Source organism: Pteronotus mesoamericanus, unplaced genomic scaffold (genome assembly GCF_021234165.1).
Source record: "Pteronotus mesoamericanus isolate MK-2021 breed Mesoamerican mustached bat unplaced genomic scaffold, CSHL_Meso_final contig_702, whole genome shotgun sequence".
Classification (NCBI taxonomy): Eukaryota; Metazoa; Chordata; class Mammalia; order Chiroptera; family Mormoopidae; genus Pteronotus; species Pteronotus mesoamericanus.
The window spans coordinates 5268388-5287899 of NW_026555239.1; the positions used below are offsets into that span (position 1 = coordinate 5268388).

A 19512-nucleotide genomic window follows, 5' to 3' on the forward strand; every position below is an offset into this window, starting at 1 on the left:
CCTCTCCCATTTGCCACTCCCTCCTCCCAAAAGACAATTGTTCTATGCTTTCCTCTTGGAGCTCTTCCAGGGCCCCCCTTCACTGAGCCGAGGGCCCTGTTTAGTCTCTGACGCTTCTGCGGCGTTGTCTGCCGCTCCTCGAGCCCCCCCCCCGCCGTGGGCACCCGGGCGCGCGGCTCTTCCCCTCGGGGAAGCTGACCCTGGGCAGCCCTGGGTCGCCATCTCACTCCAGCGCTCTGCGCACACGGCCTTCTGTGGGCCCCTGCGCCCAAGGGAGTGTTCCCAAAGTGCGTTCGAAAGCACATGCTTTCTGTCACGTCTTCAAGAAATACACACACGCGCGCGCGACCTGTGCTGAGCAAGCATCTTTGTGGCACGAGTTACGGAGTCTTTGTTGTTATCAAGTGCCTTTTGGAAATTCCCAGCATTAGTGCTATGTCTGGGGGAAGACAGGAATTTTGGAATAAACGTGGACACACGTGTCGTTCTGTGCTTTCCCCAGGGGGACTGCAGCTTGTGCTGCGGCCTGCCCGGCGGCAGCCCTGAGAGGCGGGCGGTCCGGGAAGGCGTGAGCCACACTCCGGCAGGCGGCAGGCGCGCCTGGCTGTGTGCTGCTGTGAAAGGCGCCCGCGGGTGCCTCTCGCCCGGCCGGAGTGCCCCTTCCGCGGACAGATTGACGAGTCCCCGCTTTTGCGGTCATCCTCCGTCCGCCCTGACATTAGAAGTGGTGGGCGGGTGGCCGGGAGCGCGTGCAGCCGACAGCAGCCTTGTCTCCCCTGGATGAGAAGGGCTGTCCTCTGCTTTTTGCTGTGTCCCCAGCATTAAACAGCTGACAAAACTTTCAGTGATCATTTTACTGACATTAATTAAAAACTAGAAAACCTCATCATGCTGTTTTGCTTTAAAAAGATAAATTGTTTTATCCCAACAATGTAACTCGCTTTTTTAAAGCCTCTCTGATTCTCTGACCGCCCACCTAGTGCGATTGAAGCTGTGCAAACCAACTTCTCCCCCACCAAAGCCCACCAGTGTGCACGCACAGTTAGCTCCCCAGGTGAGCGGAGGCCTCCCCGGGCCCATGTGAAGCAAGGCAAGTGGGGGGCCGAGGAGCAGGCGACACACGGGTGCCACTTCCGGGCCATTAGGGTGTAACCCACTGGCACCAAGCACCCGCCCCGCCCCGCCCCTCCATACACACGCAGAGGTGCAGGCAGAGACTTTATCCAAATAGACCTATCTCACGTGACAGCAGGAGGAAGGCCTGGTTTATTCGGCTGTGTGGCCCCCTGGCACCGGGTCCCCGGGCCTGATGCCGACTCTGGGAGTCAGGTGTGATGTGATGGAAGAGGCTTCCACAGAGTGAGCGGTTTCCTTGGTCCGGTGTCTTGGCAAATGGTCAAATTTCTAAAATGGGACGAAAATGAAATACTTGAGGTCGCACACCTTTCTATTGTGTCCACTTGGCCTTCAGTTCTGTGCGCCTCAGTGTCTTGGTCACACTGAGATTTTGCGTTGTGAGCAGGGATGGGCGGCCCTCCTGTCTGCTGTCCGGCGCGTGCGCCTGCCCTTGGGTCGTGCCCTGCTGAGCCTGGCCTGCCTGGCTGTGCCCGTCTCAGCGGTCCGCGTGCAGCGGGGCCTGCTCCGCCTGCTGCCTCGCGGAGAGCAGGCTGCCAGAGGGGTGCGGCTGGCTGCCAGGGGCCGCCTCGCGCTGGCGCTCCGTGTCGGCACACAGGGCAGGCGTCATGGCCCTCACGCCGGAAGTGGCATGGAAGTGACCCCGGAGTCACTTCCCGGCCTTTCTGTCCATCACTTGAGATGACACAGCGTTCTCTTAATGTTACTGTCAGGGGTTACTCTCGGATGTGTTGAATGCTAGTCTGCATAGTTCGTTTTGAAGCCAGAAACAAAACCTTACGCAAAACGTTACTGCCATGGATTCTTACTCTTAAGGGTCTGCTGCTCATGGCTGATGAATCTAGGGCGTGCTGTCTGTCAAGTGTAACGTTAGGGAAGGAATGGCGCTGTGGAAACATTAGAAATGCACACTCACCCAAATACTTCCACCTTAACAGTCTTCCACAGCACTTGGGAGTTTGCCAGCCTGAGAAAGAATGTCTAATTTAGAAACTACATGAAATATTTCTTTATTGTATCATTCTTTGTTTTTCAGGAAAAAACTAATATTTGAGGGCAATTTTACATTCACAGTGAAACTGAGAGGACAGTAGATTCTCATACACCCCCAGCCCCCCTACACATAGTCTCCTCCACGATCCCCCCACCCAAGCGTACATTTGTCACTCTTGACGAACCTGCTCTGACACGCCAGCACGCCCGAGGCCCGCAGTCGAAGGCCTCACTCTTGGTGTGGTTCATGCTGTGGGTTTGGACAAGTGCGTAGTGGCGTGTACCCACCGCCGTGGGGCCCCACAGAGCAGGCCCACTGCCCTAGGCGCCTCTGTGCCGCGCCTGCCCCTCTCTCCCCGCCACCCCCGCAAACGCGGAGCTTCTTTACTGTCCATAGTTTTGCTTTTTCCAGACATCACATGAAGTTGGAATCATGCATGTGTAGCCTTCTACATCGCCTTCTTTCACTTAATGATACGCATTTAAGCTTCCTCTGTGTCATTTGATGGCTTGATAGCTCCTTTCTTTTTTAGTGCCGAATGGTGTTTCATTGTCCAGATGGGCCAAACACAGCTGGCCCTTGAACAGTGCAGCGTTTGGTATGCCAACCCCCGTGCAGTCAAAAATTTACGTATAACTTTTGACTCCCTCGAAAACTAATAGCCTGCTGTTGACCAGAAGTGCTATCAATAATGTAAACAGTTGATTAACACGTATTTAGTGTGTCTTATGTATTATGTGTACTGTATTCTTACAATAAAGTAAGCAAGAGAAAAAAATGTTATTAAGGGAATTGGAAGGAAAATACACTTATAGTGTTTATTGGGAAAAATCTGCATGAGTGGACCCGTGCAGTTCAAACCCGTGTTCAAGGGTCAACTGTACTTATTTTCCAAAATCATTTTCTCTATCAATATGTTTACATTCTGCACACCTCCCCTGCTTCTCTGTAGTATGAAGTGTAGTGTAAAGAGAGCTTTTGTCGTTCTTGACCTTGTATTTCAGAAACTTCCCATCTGATGTAGAGATTAGACCACACAGCGATGTCTAAGAAGAGCCTGCAGGTCACGCCCCCTGAGGGTCACCCTGGGCTCTGAGTGCCTGCCCCCGCACAGAGGGACGCCCTGCCCCCAAACACACTCAGCACGAGGTTTGCCCCGGCACGGAAAGCCTGCAGTGCGTGCTGTCGGGCCTCATCGCCGCCCCGGGTGGTGTCCGCGGGGCGCGGAGCCCTCCCTAGCCCACCTGGCGGCCGGGCGCAGAGCGCCTGCGGCCGGGCCCTGCACGGTCTTGTGCACCAGGGCCGTTGTGAACACATGTGTATCTTCTTACTGAGTTAGTTGTTTGCCAGTGTGTCTTTTTGCATTTACTTCATTAAAAAGAGCAGTGACTTTTGGACATGTCTTTTCCCGATTGCACCGTTAAACGCCAGTGCCGCACGGGGTCTGGGTTTTGTCAGACAGTGAGACTGGGTTGCCAGAGGTTGGCCACCAGGAAACAAGTTCCAGGTGACCCTGACTAATGTCAGCACTTTTGCCTAGAATGGCCTCAGTCAGATTCAGCAGTGACAGGGAAGGGCCTGCCACAGCCCCCAGTGCAGGGAGATAGTCGCTCCCTGGCTGGTTTGGTTTGCAGTTGTCATTCTTAGCAGGAAGTGTCGTGTTCTCTGTACCGCTTATTTTTCTAGAACCAACAGGTTTTTTAAAAAACAAAACAGAAGAGCCTCCTGGGCGAGTGTGTGAGCCTGTGCAGGAACGAGCCCAGGGAGCGGGCCCTCGTGGGGCCTCGTGCGGTGCGGGGAAGGCGCCGCGTGCTCTGCCGGGTGTTCTGCGCCCTGCGAGCCGCAGCTGAGGGAAGGGGATCCCGGGGCTCACAGGCCAGTGGTAGGGGTGGGCGAGGGCCTGGGGGACTCACCCTGCAGGCTGCCTCTTGGGACAGCGGGGATTCTGAGGACTGTGGAGGAGGCGGTGGCCCCCCCAGAGAGGCCCGGGACAGGACTCCAGGAAGGGAGCCTGCGCGGCCTTGGGCTCTCCGGTCCCCTCGTTTCGTGGGTTCACCTCAGCCCTTTGCTTGGATGATGGTCCCAAATCCCAGAAACTTGAAAATAGAGCTGACTTTTACATGTCTTCCCCTCCCCCCACCACCCAGCTCTGGTCTGCAGGTCTTTTTTGCAGCCAAGGCAGCGGGCTTCGGACCCTGGGGCAGCAGGCCGTGAGCCCCGGCCACCAGAGTCGGCCTGCTCCCCACCGCAGTGGCCCTGTGTTGCCGGGAGCACGTGAGCCGTGGCAAAGGCTGCTGGGGCGGGGACACCCCTTTCCTTCCCTGGGACATCCCTCCCCTCCCCTCCCTTCCCCTGCAGGGTTGACTGCTTGCCACTGAGAGCAGGCCCCATGCAGGCCACAGCCTCACTGGGTGAGAGCCAGGCCGGGGCCAGATCAGGGTGTGGGCCTGGCCCTGCCCTGGAGACCTTTGCCAGGACTGCGACCAGCCTTGCTTTTACATGGGACTCTCGCCTTCATGGGGCTCACGGAGTGGTCCCCCAGGCCAGGGCGGCAGGGGGCTGTGCGTCCCCATTCAGGATGAGACCCAGAAACATCAAACACTGCCCTGGTTTTTTAGAGAAACCAAAATACGTCAGAATCTGCACCATTTAGTTGTCCTCTCCTGAAGCCTTTCAGACGCTGGTGCAGCCCTCCCTCAGGTGCGTCCTCAGGACGAGTTAGGAAGCGCGGGGGCCCTACAGGGTTTCAGGAAGAAAACGTGATGGGGGACCGGCCCTGGCCCGTGTGCTTCGTCGGCAGGGGCCCAGCGGAGCCCACAGCGCTCACGCGTCGAGGGGCTGGGGCAGAGTCTAAGCTCAGGCCGCTGACGGAGCCTGTGAACAGCAATTGGCTGACCGACCCACCCTTCAAGTCTTGGTTCCGTCACCCTAATTCTTCACAACTTTTTATTTTGAAATATCGTACACAGACCAAAAAGTGAAAAGAGCACACATGTGCTGCTTGCAAACAATTATGAAGTAGATGTGTGCGCCCCACGCCCAGGTCGGGACAAGGAACGCTGCCGGCCTTGCCGGGCCCCTGCCTGTCGCAGCTGCTCGCCAGCCCAGCCCAGGTCCCGCTTGACCTGCCCGTCCCGTTAGCTCCCCGTGCCTGGAGGACGGGCTTTGGGTTGGCCAGCGCTGAAGCTTATGTAAATGCTTGTGTTTAATTGTCATCTGTCATTTAAAACCATGATTGCGTGGTTCATCCAACTCACCGCGTGTGTTTGCTGTAGTATCCATCGCAAGGAAGTTTTAACACGTGTCCATGCACTCAGCTCTTGGCGGACATTGGGCTTATTTCTGCTTTGGGGCTATCGGAAGTAATGCTGCTATGGTCGTTTTCGTACTGTGCATGCATCCTGGCGCACATGCGCGAGTCTTCTTCCACGTGTGGCACTTCCGTGGCCTGTGTCACTTCAGCTTCGTTCTCGGTGCTGCCGAAGCTCAGAACCAGCTGTCTGAGTGCCGCCCCCGGGGGCGGTGCACGGAAGCCCTCTGCACCCTGCCCGCTGGCGTTCGGTGCGGCCAGACGTCTACGTTCTTGCCTTTCTGATGAGTGTATGTTGTTGTTGGGATGTAATTTAATTTCTCTAATTAGTAATAAGCACAGTGCTGTGTTTATTGGCCCTTTGGGTTTCCTGTGTTATGAAGAAGCTGCTCAAATTTATGTTTTGCCTGTATTTTTTTTTTATTGATGCCTAGGAATTCTTTTATGTTCACCATGTGAATTCTTTATTCATTTATGTATGTTGATATAGTCTTCCCCATCCTGTGGCTTGTTTTGTTTCTTATTTTCTTTGTAGTATTGTTTTATTATTTAGCTATAACTTACATAGAGAAGAATGCAGAACATGGGGAGAAGGTCTCGGCGCGTGTGCATCCCCACAGAACCGCCCCGGGGGAGGTGCGGACGTTCCCGCCCTTCTCACCCAGGATCGGCCCCCACAGCTGAGCTCTGATCTGACTTCTGTGGTGTTTTGATGCATTTTTTCTTCCTTCTGTGGTTAGTGGTTTTTGTGTTTTACCAAAGACCCTGAGGTCATACGAATGTTCTTCTGTGTTTTTATCTAAAAGCTTTACAGTTCAGCCTTTCCCATTCAGATTGATAATTGATCAAAAGTTACGGCGTAGGCTTTGTGTTTTAGTTCTCCCCTGTGGCCGTGCCCTTGCCCCAGCACTGCCAGGAGCTTCCTCTCACTGTGGCTCTGCAGGGCCACATGTCATCCATCCTTGTCCCATGGACACAACTCCTGTCCTGGCTGGCTGTTCAGAGTGTTACCCTGTCCTGTCTGTTCCCAGTCCCGGCATGAGAGTGCCGTCTGAAGTACCCCGTCTGGCTCGTCTGGGTCAGCTAGAGCACATTGCGAACATGAGCCAGGCTTCCACGTGTGATCCTGACTCTGTGTGGCTGGGTGCCGTTCGCTGCCATCTTTGTTATTGCTGTCACTCATCTGTGCGGGGCACTGTTCCAGCGGCTGGGACACAGTGTGACCACGGAGGAGCCCCTATCTGGGCTGTCTGGTGGGCAGGGCACGTGCTAGGCTTGAGGACAGGCACTCGGCTGCCTGGAGGTGGGAGCCCTGGCCTCACCCTTGGGAAGCCTCTCCTCTGTGCCCCCAGGAGCTTGTGACGAGCCCTCCCGTGCCCGCCACCTCTGCGTCCTTGTGTGCTCCCTACAGGCAAGCCACGCCTGACTGTCCCATTTCGGTCGTCTCTGGCACACAAAAGGCGCGTCAGGACGGCTGGCCTCCCCGCCATCCTCCTGGCACGCTGGCCTCTCCTCCCACCAGCCCGACCTGCAGCCACTACCCCTCTGCCTGGGGTCCTCCCGTCTGCACAGGCCAGGCGCTGCTTTCCTTCCCGTCTGATCCCAGCCTTATTTATATGAGCGAAGTCTCCCACGATCCCGACTCAGACCAGGCCCCTTTCATTGTTTCATCTTGTCCTTTCATGTCATGTGGTTGCTGTTGGGAGTGTGTGTGTCCTGGAAGACAAGACAGGCAGTATTGGGCCTTTCCCTTTGCGGGCACGTAGTCGATGCCTGCTGAGCGAATGCGCAATCGCACGCGTGCGCACCCTCCGTGCTGACGGCCGTCTCTTCCCCAGCCCGCAGTCGGACACTGGCAAAGTGAGACTGAAGAAACTCTAAGAAATGGAGTTGTGTTCAACAAAACCTGCGTGCAGCACCCAGGTCCCGGGGGCGACTAGGACCGAGGAGACGCGTTAACAGTGTGCACGGCCGGGGGCGGGGCACGGCCACGCATTCCCGGGTGTGGGTGGCCGAACAGATCATTTTCATTGACCCGGGGGCCTTGGTTTTCCTGTGACCCCCACACTCCACCACCTGGCTTGCCGGCCTGTGTCAGCGACCGCATCAGTGACCTGCGCGTTCGGCGAAAGCCGCCGGTGCTCACCGAGGGCCCCTGTCCTTCCAGGCGTCCCGCTTTTATGCGCCCCTCCTGGTCTCCGAGGTCAGCGCTGCTACTCTCCCCGCGGACGGACACGTAGGTGAGGCCGCAAGCTGCCTCAAAGAGCAGTTTGAACTGGACTTTCTGGTTCCAGGGCCTGCGGACTTCAGAATTCTGTCCCATGCTGCCAGCTGACACATCCGCTCGTGGCGTGGACAAGGTTGCCGGGGCAGAGGGAGGTGAAGCTGAGTGCCCCACAGAGGAGCCCAGCGCGCCTCAGCCCACTCGGGCCTGGCAGGAGCTGGGCCACCGCCGTGCCGCTCGCGTGTGCTGAGTGCTGTGCGCCCGGGCTGGGCGAAGCCCTGAAAGACGTCCCTCCTGTCATCCTCACGTAGGACCCAAGTGAGATGATGTCAGTTACCCAGAGTCGTCCAGCTTATCAAATGGCAGGGTGGGACTCTGAGCCTGGTCTGTCCTAGTCCTGTCTTCCTCCCGCGGGCCCAGGCTCCTGGTTGTCTCCAGCCCCTCCTCAGGCTGCCATAACGAGCTCCAGCTTCCCATCCTCAGCTCCTTCCTTGGTCCACGTGGTACGAGAACAAAACATAGACTGCTTGCTCCGTGTCCTGTGAGTGCTTGCTCAGGGTCCCCCACAGAGGCCGCTTCTCCAGGGCCCTGACCTCCCAGATGGGCTTCACCGTGTCACCTGCACAGGCTTTCACGTGGGTCTAGTGCCAGCCGCCTGCCCAGACTGTACACGCCCCAGGGGCAGGGCCTGATGGCCCGTGTTCCCAGCATTGAGCATGATGCCTTCGTGTTTGTTGAAAGAGCGAACAGGTCATGGCTGCGTTCTTGGGAGACGTTAGGTTGTGCAATTCCTTTTATGTCCAAATCCTTGCCCCAGTGGGAGCATGTAAGAATCAAGAAGCCTACCGTTTATAGGGAGGAGTGAAAACGTGAAAGTATTAGATTTCTGTTAACCAAACGAGGTGGTTTTTCCCCCAAAGTGAGTTTTTCAGTAGGTCCAAGTTTTAGGAGAGGGGTGTCAGGGGGAGTGTTAGCGGGCAGTGTCGCCGCTGCGGCCACCTTGGTGTTTATCCCCATGTCCAGTCGGAGTTATTTGCACGCTACAAACATGTGTGGACTTCGCAGTGGATACAGCGGTGCTCTTCCCTCCCCAGGGGTAAGCAAGAGCCGTAAGTGTGCACCGCCTCTCAGCTGGCTGGTGACTAATAGAAATGGAAGCAGGCAGCACAAAAGGGGACCGGCCACACTCCCCTGTGTTTGCTTTGCGGCCCAGGCGAGTCCTTGGGAGGGGTGCCCCTCTGCCGGTCTGTGCCTGTTCCAACCTGCGGGCCCACCCGCTCTTGACTGCTGACCTTGCGGGAGCTGCCGGGGGAGGAGCTGCAGAGGCAGGCCGGGGCAGCCGTGGGTGACCCGCGGGGCAGGTTGTCCCCAGGTGACTGGTGACACTTGGACCAGGGGCCGTGAGGAAGCTCCACCCCCACCGCCTGCTGTCACGGCCTGGTGCCTCGGAGCTGCTCGCCATTGGCTGCGCCTTGTGGACGGTGGTGCCGGAAGTGGGGGGCCAGCATGATCCCCTGCAGCATCGGCGGGATTACCTGCTTTTTTCTTCCAATTTTAATTTCACGTTGAAGTATTTACTAGCTATTCCAAAGGTGTTTTGCAGAGGTTGCCACTCTGACACCTGCAAGCTCTCTGTGTTTTGGGGCCCTTGATGAGGAAGGGGCCGTGTTTCGAGTATCGCAAGTGCTCTCATTGCTCTCATTGACTCATGAGCGCAGCGCAGCGCAGGAGGGCAGGAGCCGGAGGTCTGGCTCGCGAGGGGCGGCCCTGCCCTCCTCCCGACTGGTCCCTGGGGGGCCTTGCACAGTGTGGCCAAGTGCGGGGGCGACACGGATGGAGCCCATGTCCACACCCTGGCTCCGCCGCGCCGCGCCATGCCCTGTCGCCCAGGGCAGGCTGTGAGCCTCCCGGGCCTCTGCGTCCTCAGGAGCAGAGCGCGGCTGGCGCTGCCTGCCCTGGGGCGCAGCTGTGGGGAGCAAGCGCCTCCCGCGAGCGCCGGGAACGCCCCCAGCACGGGCTGTGTCGGTGGCAGGGCAGCGGCTGATGCTGTTTATTATTATTCTTACTGTTATTTATGCAGATAAACTGATAACTTCGGCTTATGCAAGAGACACACGTGTTCCTCTTGTGAAGCTCGGCCCCCGTGGCAGGGAGCAGAGTGCTGCGGGAGGAGGAATTCCCTGGAGCCAGCTCATGGCCTGATAACTCCTTTGTCCCACAGAGCACAGCGTCCCTCATGAACACCTTCCCTGGCAGAGGGGCCCTGGGCTTCCCTGGCGTCTCTCCTGATTCCACGGGCGCCTGGAGGCGAGTTCCTTCGCCATTAGAACTCAGTGACCTTGGGTGACACCCTGCCCAAGGAGATGGCGGCCAGGCAGGCGGGGGCATTGTTCACCGGGCAGTCTGAGAAGCGTCCCTACCTGTGCGTGTGCAGGAGGGGCAAGGACGAGGATAGGAGGCCTGCACACAGGTGAGCGTATGCTCTTTGGAGGAGGCAGAGGGTCACACAGCCACAGCAGAGTAGCAGGTGGCGCAAGGGGAGGTCGCAGGAAAGATGGACTGTCAACGAGGCGGGCTGAGAAGGGCCGCTCCCGCATCGTAGCCTGCAGTGCACGCCTGCTCCGTGTGGCCTGTGCCAGGCGCCTTGCCACGCGCTGTGCGCGGTGATGTTGGAGAGCTGCCCCAAGCACAAATGGGGCTGCTTGGGGGCTCCCGGCCTTTAGTGTGGTTGGAGTTAGAAGTGGTATTGGCTGTGTCTGATCCTGAAACCTGTTCTCTGGCACGGGTGCCAGCTGTGACTGCTTCGTGCCACGCCGTGCTTTTAAGTGGTTAGTAAAACGCTTCCAGAACATGGAACGGACAAAATTAGTTTCTGTGCTTGCAGGGTCCTTTACCAGCTGGGCCTGCAGGGGCGGCCTCGCTCGGCCACAGCCGCTGTGGGAGTGGGCGTGTGTGCAGTGGCCAGGCGGGGCGGCGATGGCCGCCCCCCGCCCCCTCCTGCCTTCACTGCCTGGCTGCAGGGCTGGCGGGTCGCGGTGACAGCAGCGTCCCACTCCGTCCTGCTCGCCCGGGGTGCGTGCGCTGCGCACATCTGGGGCTCGTAAAGGACTCGTGCACACGGCCTGGGCGGAGGCCTGCGGCTCCAGCCCGCTCGGCGGGCCTCCCGTGCCTGTGAGAGGAGGCTGCGGGCGCAGGGGCCTGGGGAGGCCAAGACCTGCCTCAGGCTCCTGGGGGAGGGGCGGCCCGCCCCCTGAGTCGCTGCTCTCAACCTTTAAAGAGTCAGTTTACGGAAAGGAAGTTGTGTGGACCTAGAACAGTGACGTGGCCTTTGTTTCAAAGTCGTTAACGAAGTGCTGACTGCACTGAGGTGAAGTTTCCCTGGTTGACGCTTGCTGTTCCCTAATTCTGTCAAAATGCAGCAAGGCCGGTGTTGGGCCTGTAACGTGGCCTTGGACCTCCCAGCTTCCCAGGGAGGTAGAGGCCAGAGATGCAGTTGAGGCTACTTTGGAAGGGACTGTGTTTCCATGACAACTTTTCCCTCAGTCGAGATGGAAGTGCTTTTGCTCCTTGCAGTAGCACACTAAGCACAAGTTTTCTTTTGTAGTTTTCAGATTGTGACCTGTAATTTACAAATCTGGCCGTTATTTGCTCCCCTCCCTTCCTTTTTTTTTTACCACTTCCAGTATTAGCAATTAGCCATTAATTGGCAGATTAAAGAGGCCACATGTTTATCTGTGGTGGCTGTCACAACAGGATGTGTCTGTGCAGCATGGAGACACACTCGAACCCCAGATGTTCCTTCAGATTTAAACACAGACGCGGAGGGAAATCGGACTGCAGAGAGGCAGCGATTTGCAGAAGGAAGCAGGAGCCCAGGCGACGGTCCATGCCGCTTACTCACGGGCGAGCCGGCGCAGAGTCTGCCCGAGAAGCCTTCCGCTCCGGCCTTCCAGCGGAGAGGGGGGTGGTTCCAGCGAATGACAGAAAGGAGAGCGAAGCACAGAAGGTAGCTGTGGCGGCTGAAAGCAGAGGTGCCGTGGACTTCGCCGTGGAGCGCCCCTTGTGTCTGGAGGCAGAGCGCGCCTGCCCGAGAAGAACGCGCAGCCCTTTACGAAGCAACAGGAACAGTGCCCTTCGGGTGTCTTTCCTCCACCACGACTTCTGTCACTTGCCCGCTGCCCACTTTCACACGGAGGTCACCGCACCTGCATGTGGCGCTTTCTTCTCCCCCTTCCTCCACCTCCAGCCTGCTCTGTGGTTGTGACAGGTCCCTCCTCCCCCAGAGGTGGGGACCCTCGTGAAAGCTTCGAGGGCAGGCCGAGGCGGCTAGGGCTCCTGCCAGCGGGGTCCCCAGCGCCCTCTGCCGGGGACCGGCAGGCCTGAGTCCTGTGCGCAGGCAGAGAAGTCTGCCTTCGGAGGCCACGTGCTGTGTGTTTTCCTGGCTGACAGATGTGGGCATATCGGGAAGTGTGCTGGTTTCTAGCAACATCACGCACTTTCAGGGCAGTTTAAAAGCCAAACTGCTCCATGCCCCGAGAGCTCTGCAGTCTTGCCGCTGCCGCGGGAGGCTGCGTCGAGCAGCCGCGGTCTTCCTGAGTCTGGGGGGACACTGGGTCAGATGGGCGCGTTCCTGTGCGCCCTGGCCCGCAGCAGAGCCTCGCCGTGAGCCTGCGCGAGCCTGCTCTGGGCCCCTGTGAGGACAGCTCCTGCTGCGCGCCCTGGGCCTGCTGTGTGGTGGACGCTGGGAAGGTAGGGGCCCGTGAATCCCTTGCCATACATGGGTTTGCCATCTAAAAGTAATTTTTTAAATCCATCCTGGAAGCAAGAATTAAATACACATAGTATATATAGTACATATACCTATCATATATACGTTATATGTGTTCAACGTAGACACATACTTTTATAGATAAAATGTTACATGTAGATATTATATGTATAGCGCACGCACACACACACACAGACACACACTTCCTGAAAAAGGAGTAAACTCTTTCAACATACTTGTTTTCATTTAAATAACATAAGGTTTCCAGTGACAGCACTTTTAAAAGCTCATTTGTTCATTCTGCAGGCACTTACTGATGCCTCCCATGTTCGGGGCCGGAGGCTGGTGAACCTTTTCCGTAGAGGCTGAAATCCAGTGAGCATTTCTGGCTCTGGTGACAGTGCTGTCCCTGCAGCCAGCACAGCATGAAGGCGACCACTGACGAGACACAAACGCGTGTGTGTGGCTGTGTACCGTAAAACTTTGTTATGGATACTGACATTTGAGTTTCAAATAATTTTAATGTGTCACAAATTAGTGTTCTTACAGTGTTTTCCCCCAACCATTTAAAAAAACAAAATCATTTAAACTTGCAGCCGTACAAAAACACAGGCCACAATTTCTCTGTCCTCAGCAGCCTCCTCAACACACAAATAGCGCAGTGGCCGGAGCGGAGTCCCCGGCATCGCGGGGCCCACGTTCCGGTGATCGACAGCAAGTGCTGCCAAGGCTGGTGCGTGGGAGCGCGTGGCCCTTCTCACTGAGAGGGACGTGTTCTCTGCAGCCAGCTCCAGCCCTGATGCTGGGGCTCGCCTGACTTGGCCTCAGAGGTGACTGTGGCACACGCACCCGCCGGCTGCGCCCGCCCTTGTTGTGAGGCGGCTTTCCGTGCTGTGTTGTCTTTAGCCTCCGTTCGTCTGCCCGCTGGCCTCCCGTCGCCAGACTCGTACCAGGCCACTGGGCTCCACGAGCAGTGCCGGGTCTGAATCCTGATGCACAGCCGCTGGGCTCCGCGAGCAGCGCCTCGCCTCTGCCTTCCCGGGTCGCGGGTCAAGCCTGTGGCCTGTTCTGAGGCAGCAGAGTGCTCTGTGGAAGGGCGGGCCAGCCCGCTGGTTCTCGCAGGTCCTCGTTCTGGGGCTGGCGGCAGGGTCCCTCCAAGGCCGTGTGTGACAACCAGGCTCACGCCTCCTGTTTGCAGTAGCTACGGAAACCCTAGAAGCTCGCTCTCTGAAGCTGAGCATACAAGAAAGCACTTCACGTGTCGGTAGGATTAGAGACTGTGGAAGATGTTTAACTTTCTCCCCCTCTGTTTCTTTCTGTCTCTTTAGAGAGGGGACAAGAGGGCAGTGTGAATATTGACTGGGACTCGCTTTCATCTTCCTTATGACCCTGGAGCCCGACTCGGTCTGCTCTGCGGGGCAGCCCCAGGCGCACACGGCTTCCCAGCGGGCTCCCAGGGAGCCCACACGTGCTCATGAGCCAGGCTGGAGCGTGAGCCGGCTGCCGGGTCTCAGGTTCCCTCAGATGAAACGGTTCTCGTTTCATCTGAGGACAACTGTAAAGGCACAGTTTTTAAGTTATTAAGTTTGAGGCCCTAGACGATAGTTCCGAAATACTCTCACTGGAAATAGGGACAGATGAGAGGACCGTCATGTGGTATTATTTCATAGATAGATGGCACCAGCCCCAGAAGGTGGATGCTCCCCAAAGGGGAGCGGCACGCAGGGTTCTCAGGGCAGGGGTCCTCCCCAAGGGGAAACAAGGTGGATTTCCTTACGTGGGAGTGCAGAGCGCGTCTCAGTGGAGAGCACCGGGGCTTTCGCCATCGTCCACCCGTTATTTCTGATTTTCGGGGGCCCACGACGCACGGCCGTGTGCCCACGCCTCCCCCAGCCCCGCTCTCCCTCACCTGCAGCGGCTGGTTTCCCTCTGAGACCCAGTTGGGGGAGAAGACAGGCCTGCCTCCTCCGCTCCGGGCTTTAACACTTCCTCCGTTAGGCCATCCGTTCGGTGGCCCAGCCAAGAGTCTGCTCCTCGTGAGGGCGCGGACCTGCGGTTGGTTCCTGCAGGCGCTGCCCGCCGAGCTGCCCGGCCCCTTCGCTCCACCCTCCCTGGGCATCGGGCGGGGAATGTGGCAGGGCGTCCGCAGAAACCGGCTGCCAAACCCTTTAATGCGGGAGAGCTAATAAATAGCATCAGTGTTTCCACAAAATGCCACTGTTGCCTCCTCAGAGGGGCACGGTTAAACTCCACACTGTCCCCCGTCCACATGGGACTTCTCCCGGGCATTTGTTGTCACGGGCCCTTTATTTACCCAGTTCGACCTCCTCACCTGGGTTGCGTTTACATTGGTTTACTTTCATCCAATCGCTCAACCCTCCAAAGCCCCAAGTCGGAAAGCCATGCCGTGCGTGAACCAGAGCGACGAGCCACCATAGCCCCGCCCTCGGTGATGGGAGACAGCGTCGCCTGGCCCCGACATCCCGCAAGCATGACCAGCACTGCGCTTGGGACAGGGGATGGAGAGGTGACTGGGACCCCAGACTTGCGTGTGAGTAGTTCGCAGGACGCCAGGACTAACGGGAACAGAAGCGGACGAGCCGCTTTGTGTCAGGCATGCGGCCGGGCGCTGGGGACAGAGGTGTGGGGCAGGTGCGGCTCCCACCCTTATGGGGGCGGCTGCAGTGCAGCAAGGCCGAGAGGGAGCTGGGGAGACCGCCGGGGGGCCTCACAGGCTGGGGTCCGGGGCGCTGGAACAGAGCGGGGTGTCCAGGGGAGGCAGGGCTCAGACATCTGTGTGAAAGGGCGGGGGCGTGGCTGGAGCCAGCGGTGTGCAGGGCGCCCGGCAGGAGAGCAGAGCCGGGGCGCCGGCGGGCACTCGTTTGCCCTGTGACAGACTTGGACAATCTGGAGATGTGGACGGCGGCTTTCCTCGGTCGGCCAGGGTGCCTCGGCGGGGAAGTGCGCCGACAGGGCTCCCGTCCCGCACGCCTGAATTCCCTCTTTTCAAATGCTTGCTCCTTTGGGCAGAGCGCAGGAATCTGTGTAGTGACGGTTTCGTCCTGGACGAGGAATTAGTTGCAGTAGATGATTCATTGTTCAGAAATGCACTAATAGCTTGGGAGTACTTGTCACCCAGGATTATTCTAGTCTCTGTACTGGCACAAAGTGGAAGTTCTGTGATTGTGGAAGAGGGAGAAATTCGAATTTAGGCTTTATGTGCATTTGAATATTTGTATTTTCCGTCTCAGGAAAAGAAATACAGCTTATAAAGGACGTGGGCTTTATCACGAGAGGAAAACAGGTAAAAGGCAAAATGAGAACGTTCTCCCCACCGAAGGGGGTTGACTAATTACAGAATCAGCCTCGGCGGCCCCAGCAATTCCTCTTCTGTGTCCCCTGGAAAGAGTCAGTCATTTACAGCTGCAGGGTTTGATGCTAAGCCCCCAGCGGCCGATGGGCCGATGGGCCGTTGGGCCGTTGGGCCGTCCCCGCAGCAGGCGGGGGCTGCCGGTCCGGTGTGCGCCGCCAGGGGCCCCTCCTGGCGTTGCTGGGAGCTGCCGGCAGCCCTGCCGGTGTGGCGTTGGCTCTGACGGGGGGCATTGTGGGGAAGGGACCCCGCCTGCCTGGGGTGGGGGACGGGATGGCCCATCGGGATGGAGCCAGCGTGGGTGAGCCAGAGGGACAAAGACAGTGCGACCTTCCCACCCCCAGAAAACATGCCCCACACGTAAAGCTGCTGCTGTGCGCTGCGTTTTGTTTGTCTGATTGCAGGGACAGGCATGTCTTTTACTGCTTTCTTTGAGGATCTTGAACGAGGGGACGCGCTCCACTCACCCTCCTTCCCAGGCCCTGCCACCGGGAGCCCCGGGCTGGGTGCCAAGGGAGCCTTTCTCTGGCTTCCTGCGGCCGACAGGCCAGGGCCCTGGGAGCCAGCGCTGGGTCCGGGGCGTGAGCTCTTCAGCCACAGGGCCTGATGCCCTGTGGGGACACAGATGCCCGGTTCTGGCACTGGGACAGGACTGTCGTTCCTGCCACCTCCGTCCAGCCGAGGGGCAGGGAGGCTGCCCTCACCAGGAACGGCGTTCATTCCTGCCAGAGCGCTGTGCTGTCCCCTGGGGGCCGACGGGGCCAGGCCCGCGGCTGCTGGCACGTCCTGCGTGTCTCCGCGTCTTTGTCCCGTCCACGCAGACACGGCAGGCAGCAGGTCGCCCAGTGCTTGGTGCCTGGAGTGCAGGCCTGTGCCGTGAGACGGCGATTCTCTTAGTCACAAGTGTCCCCGTCTGCTGTGCGGGACGCCGTGCAGAACCTTTAAATGCAGGGCCGGGCACAGCGAGGTGAGAGCACAGGGACCCAACCAAACAACAGATCCTCGAAGGGCCTTCCCACGTCGTCTTTACTATAAGGAATGAGGGAAATTCCACAGCGATTCCTAGGAAGCAGCTCTTGCCTATTGGGTAAATGGGCGCGCTTCGACCAAGGCGATTTGCTTGTCCGATTCTAACCTGGCATCCTTGTGGCCCATTCTGTGACTTTCTTATTCTTCCCCTTGGACTCAGTAACAGTGATCCGTGTGTGCACTTGTGTGCGTGTGTGCGCGCACACGCTGGTGACCTTAAACCTCAGGTGTGGCCGCTCTGAGCCTTCGCTTCCTCATCTGTTTGTCTGCACGCCCCATGTGCTGCTTCTACCCTCACACACACACCCCCCCCGGACATGCGTGTAGCGTGTTGTGTTAAGTGTATTTCCCGCCCTGGATGCATAGTCCACACGCACCCTCGGGAAGAGCTGCACCAAGTGCGGGTCTCCGAGGGGCTACGCTGCCGTCTGCCCTGCCTGGCAGCGCGCACAGAGATGTCTGAGACTCATTCCTTCACCCTGGCTCCAGTTCTGACCCAGTGGGCAGTGTATGCCATCCGGAACCTCACAGAAGACAATAGCCAGAACCAGGATCTGATTGCCAAGATGGAGGAGCAGGGGCTCGCGGACACGTCCCTGCTGAAGAAGATGGGCTTTGAAGTAGAGAAGAGGGGTGACAAGCTGGTTCTGAGAGCAACTGGCGACACCCCCCCATCGGTGAGTACGCGGGAGTAAGTGGCTGCCAGCTCCTGGGACCCTGGACGTGGCCCAGTCCCTTCCAAACACATGGGTGGCAGGCAGTGTGCCTCCTGACGCGGCGGCGGCAGCCCTACCTCAGTGCCCAGCTGTTTTTTCAGGCTTTACGCTGTTGTTTTCTTAAAAAGAGTTTAAATTTCAAACTCGGTCTGGCAGAGAAATATAAAAAGCATATCATACATTTTTCCATGGTCTAAAAGTTTCCGACAGGAGTGAGATTCTCTTTAAAAGGTGGCTAATGCTGACCTAGAGCACCGGGTGCGACACCGACTGGTGGTCCGGTGCCTCGGTTGCTCCTGACCCCTGATCACAGCTCTCTCTGTGTTTTCCTTTGGTGAGTCTTGGAAATGGATCTCTTACATATGCAGTTTTGTTTCTTTTCTCTTCTCAGTGAATGAGCTCTGCATCCACACATCAGAAGCGTCAGAGCCTGTTTCCTGGATTTCCCATCTTCGGCTCTATGTGAAATTGCAAGTGTTTGAAGATCAAGTACAAATTCCAGGGCTCGTGATGCTTTTAGATAATAGAGTTAAATGTGTTTAAGCTTAAAAGTGAAAGTACATGAGTGTTCTGTTGTTTCTCTGCTTTAAAAACGTAGCTGTCTGGTGAGCCTCGTCCCCATGGATACAGTGTGCGTTTGCGTCCTAGATTGTACTTGCTGTGGCAGCGAATAATGAACTTCTTGTGGAGGCCGCCCTGGCTTGGCAGAGGCGCGGCGTTTGCTGGGGTCCCGTTTGTTCCTTCAGGCGCGAGTCCGCCTCGCCCCTTTCTTCTCTCCTCACTGCGTTTCCGAGCCCTGCAGGCAGCTGAAGGCGCTCTCACTGTGATTAATTCTCACCGTCTCTTTTCACCCACAGCCTTTCCAAAACACTGACAAGACTCATTTCCAGTTAATTAATTCGAGAGACGCTGAAGAATAGAGCTCACCCCCTCTTCATTTTAGGTGCCGGGCTGTGCTGTCACCGAGCCCTGTCCTTTCGAGCTTTGCAGAGAGTCAGAGGACATTGGGGCCATTAACTCTTTTCATTCCACAGCATCCTAGAACCAGACTTCTTAAAACCCATCCCACTGAAAAGCGTTTGCCCTGCGTCGTATGCCCTTTATGCCCCGCTACGGGGCAGGAGAGCTTAGTGGTGGGCGCTGAGTGCGGGGCCCCTGGACCAAAGGCGCGTCGGTGGCTCCTTCCATTTAAAAAGCGCCCGCCTCATAGGGTCCGCGCTCTGTCCCTGGGATTGCAGCAGTAGCTGTCGGGAGCGAGGGTAACGTGACCCAGACGTGTCTGTCCGTGTGTCTTCGTCTTTCTGTGTGTATGTTCACATTGGCAGTGGGACGGGACTGGGCGCACACAAGGCTCCCTGGCCCTTCAGACCGTGGACGGCACCCCAGGGTTTGCAGGAGGCCGCGCCGTGAACGCGAAGCACGGCTTGTCTCCCTGCCCCCCAGGCCACGCGACTGACGTGCCTAGAGGTTTTGCAGAATTCGTGTTGAACCTTCAGTGTAAGAGCAGCGAAGAGCCAATCAGATGTTTTCCAAAAATACTGTGTCCAAAGTGCTTCTAAGTCTTCTGTGCCTGTACTGAAGTCGCTCTGTACAAACAGCTCAAGCATGTTAAGACAAATAAAAGCGTCCCTTCCACTGTGCTGTCTTGTGTGCTCTGTGTGACTCGGAAGAAATGTGGTCCACTGCGAACAACACTTTTTCTCTTGTTTCTGACATACCACCAGTAAAGAGGCCATTGCCGAATTTGAAATGCATGAGGGAGTCCTTCTCTTCTGGGACACAAAGAGTTAAACCCCCAGTGTCTCAATAGAGGCCTGGCCCCAGGGGAAACAGTGGGGGTCCCTTTTCCCTTTTCACCAGTCCAGCAACAGACACTTCTTTCTTCCTCCCAGCGGCTGTGCGCACACCAGGCCTCGCTCGCTCAGGCCAGCAGAGGCTGCATAATAACAAACACAAGTGAAAGGGGG

The 19512-nt window shown here is 57.5% G+C and overlaps 1 protein-coding gene across 1 annotated transcript in view; it reads left to right on the forward strand.

Annotated features, from left to right (window-relative positions):
• ATXN10 (ataxin 10) overlaps positions 1–19175 on the forward strand; it is a 137858-nt gene extending 118683 nt beyond the window's left edge. The window contains exons 11-12 of the mRNA XM_054582500.1: positions 17319–17506; positions 17937–19175. Coding sequence (XP_054438475.1) covers positions 17319–17506; positions 17937–17939 — 191 coding nt within the window. The 3' untranslated portion in view covers positions 17940–19175. The remainder of the gene's footprint in view (positions 1–17318; positions 17507–17936) is intronic.
• Positions 19176–19512: the final 337 nt, after the last annotated feature.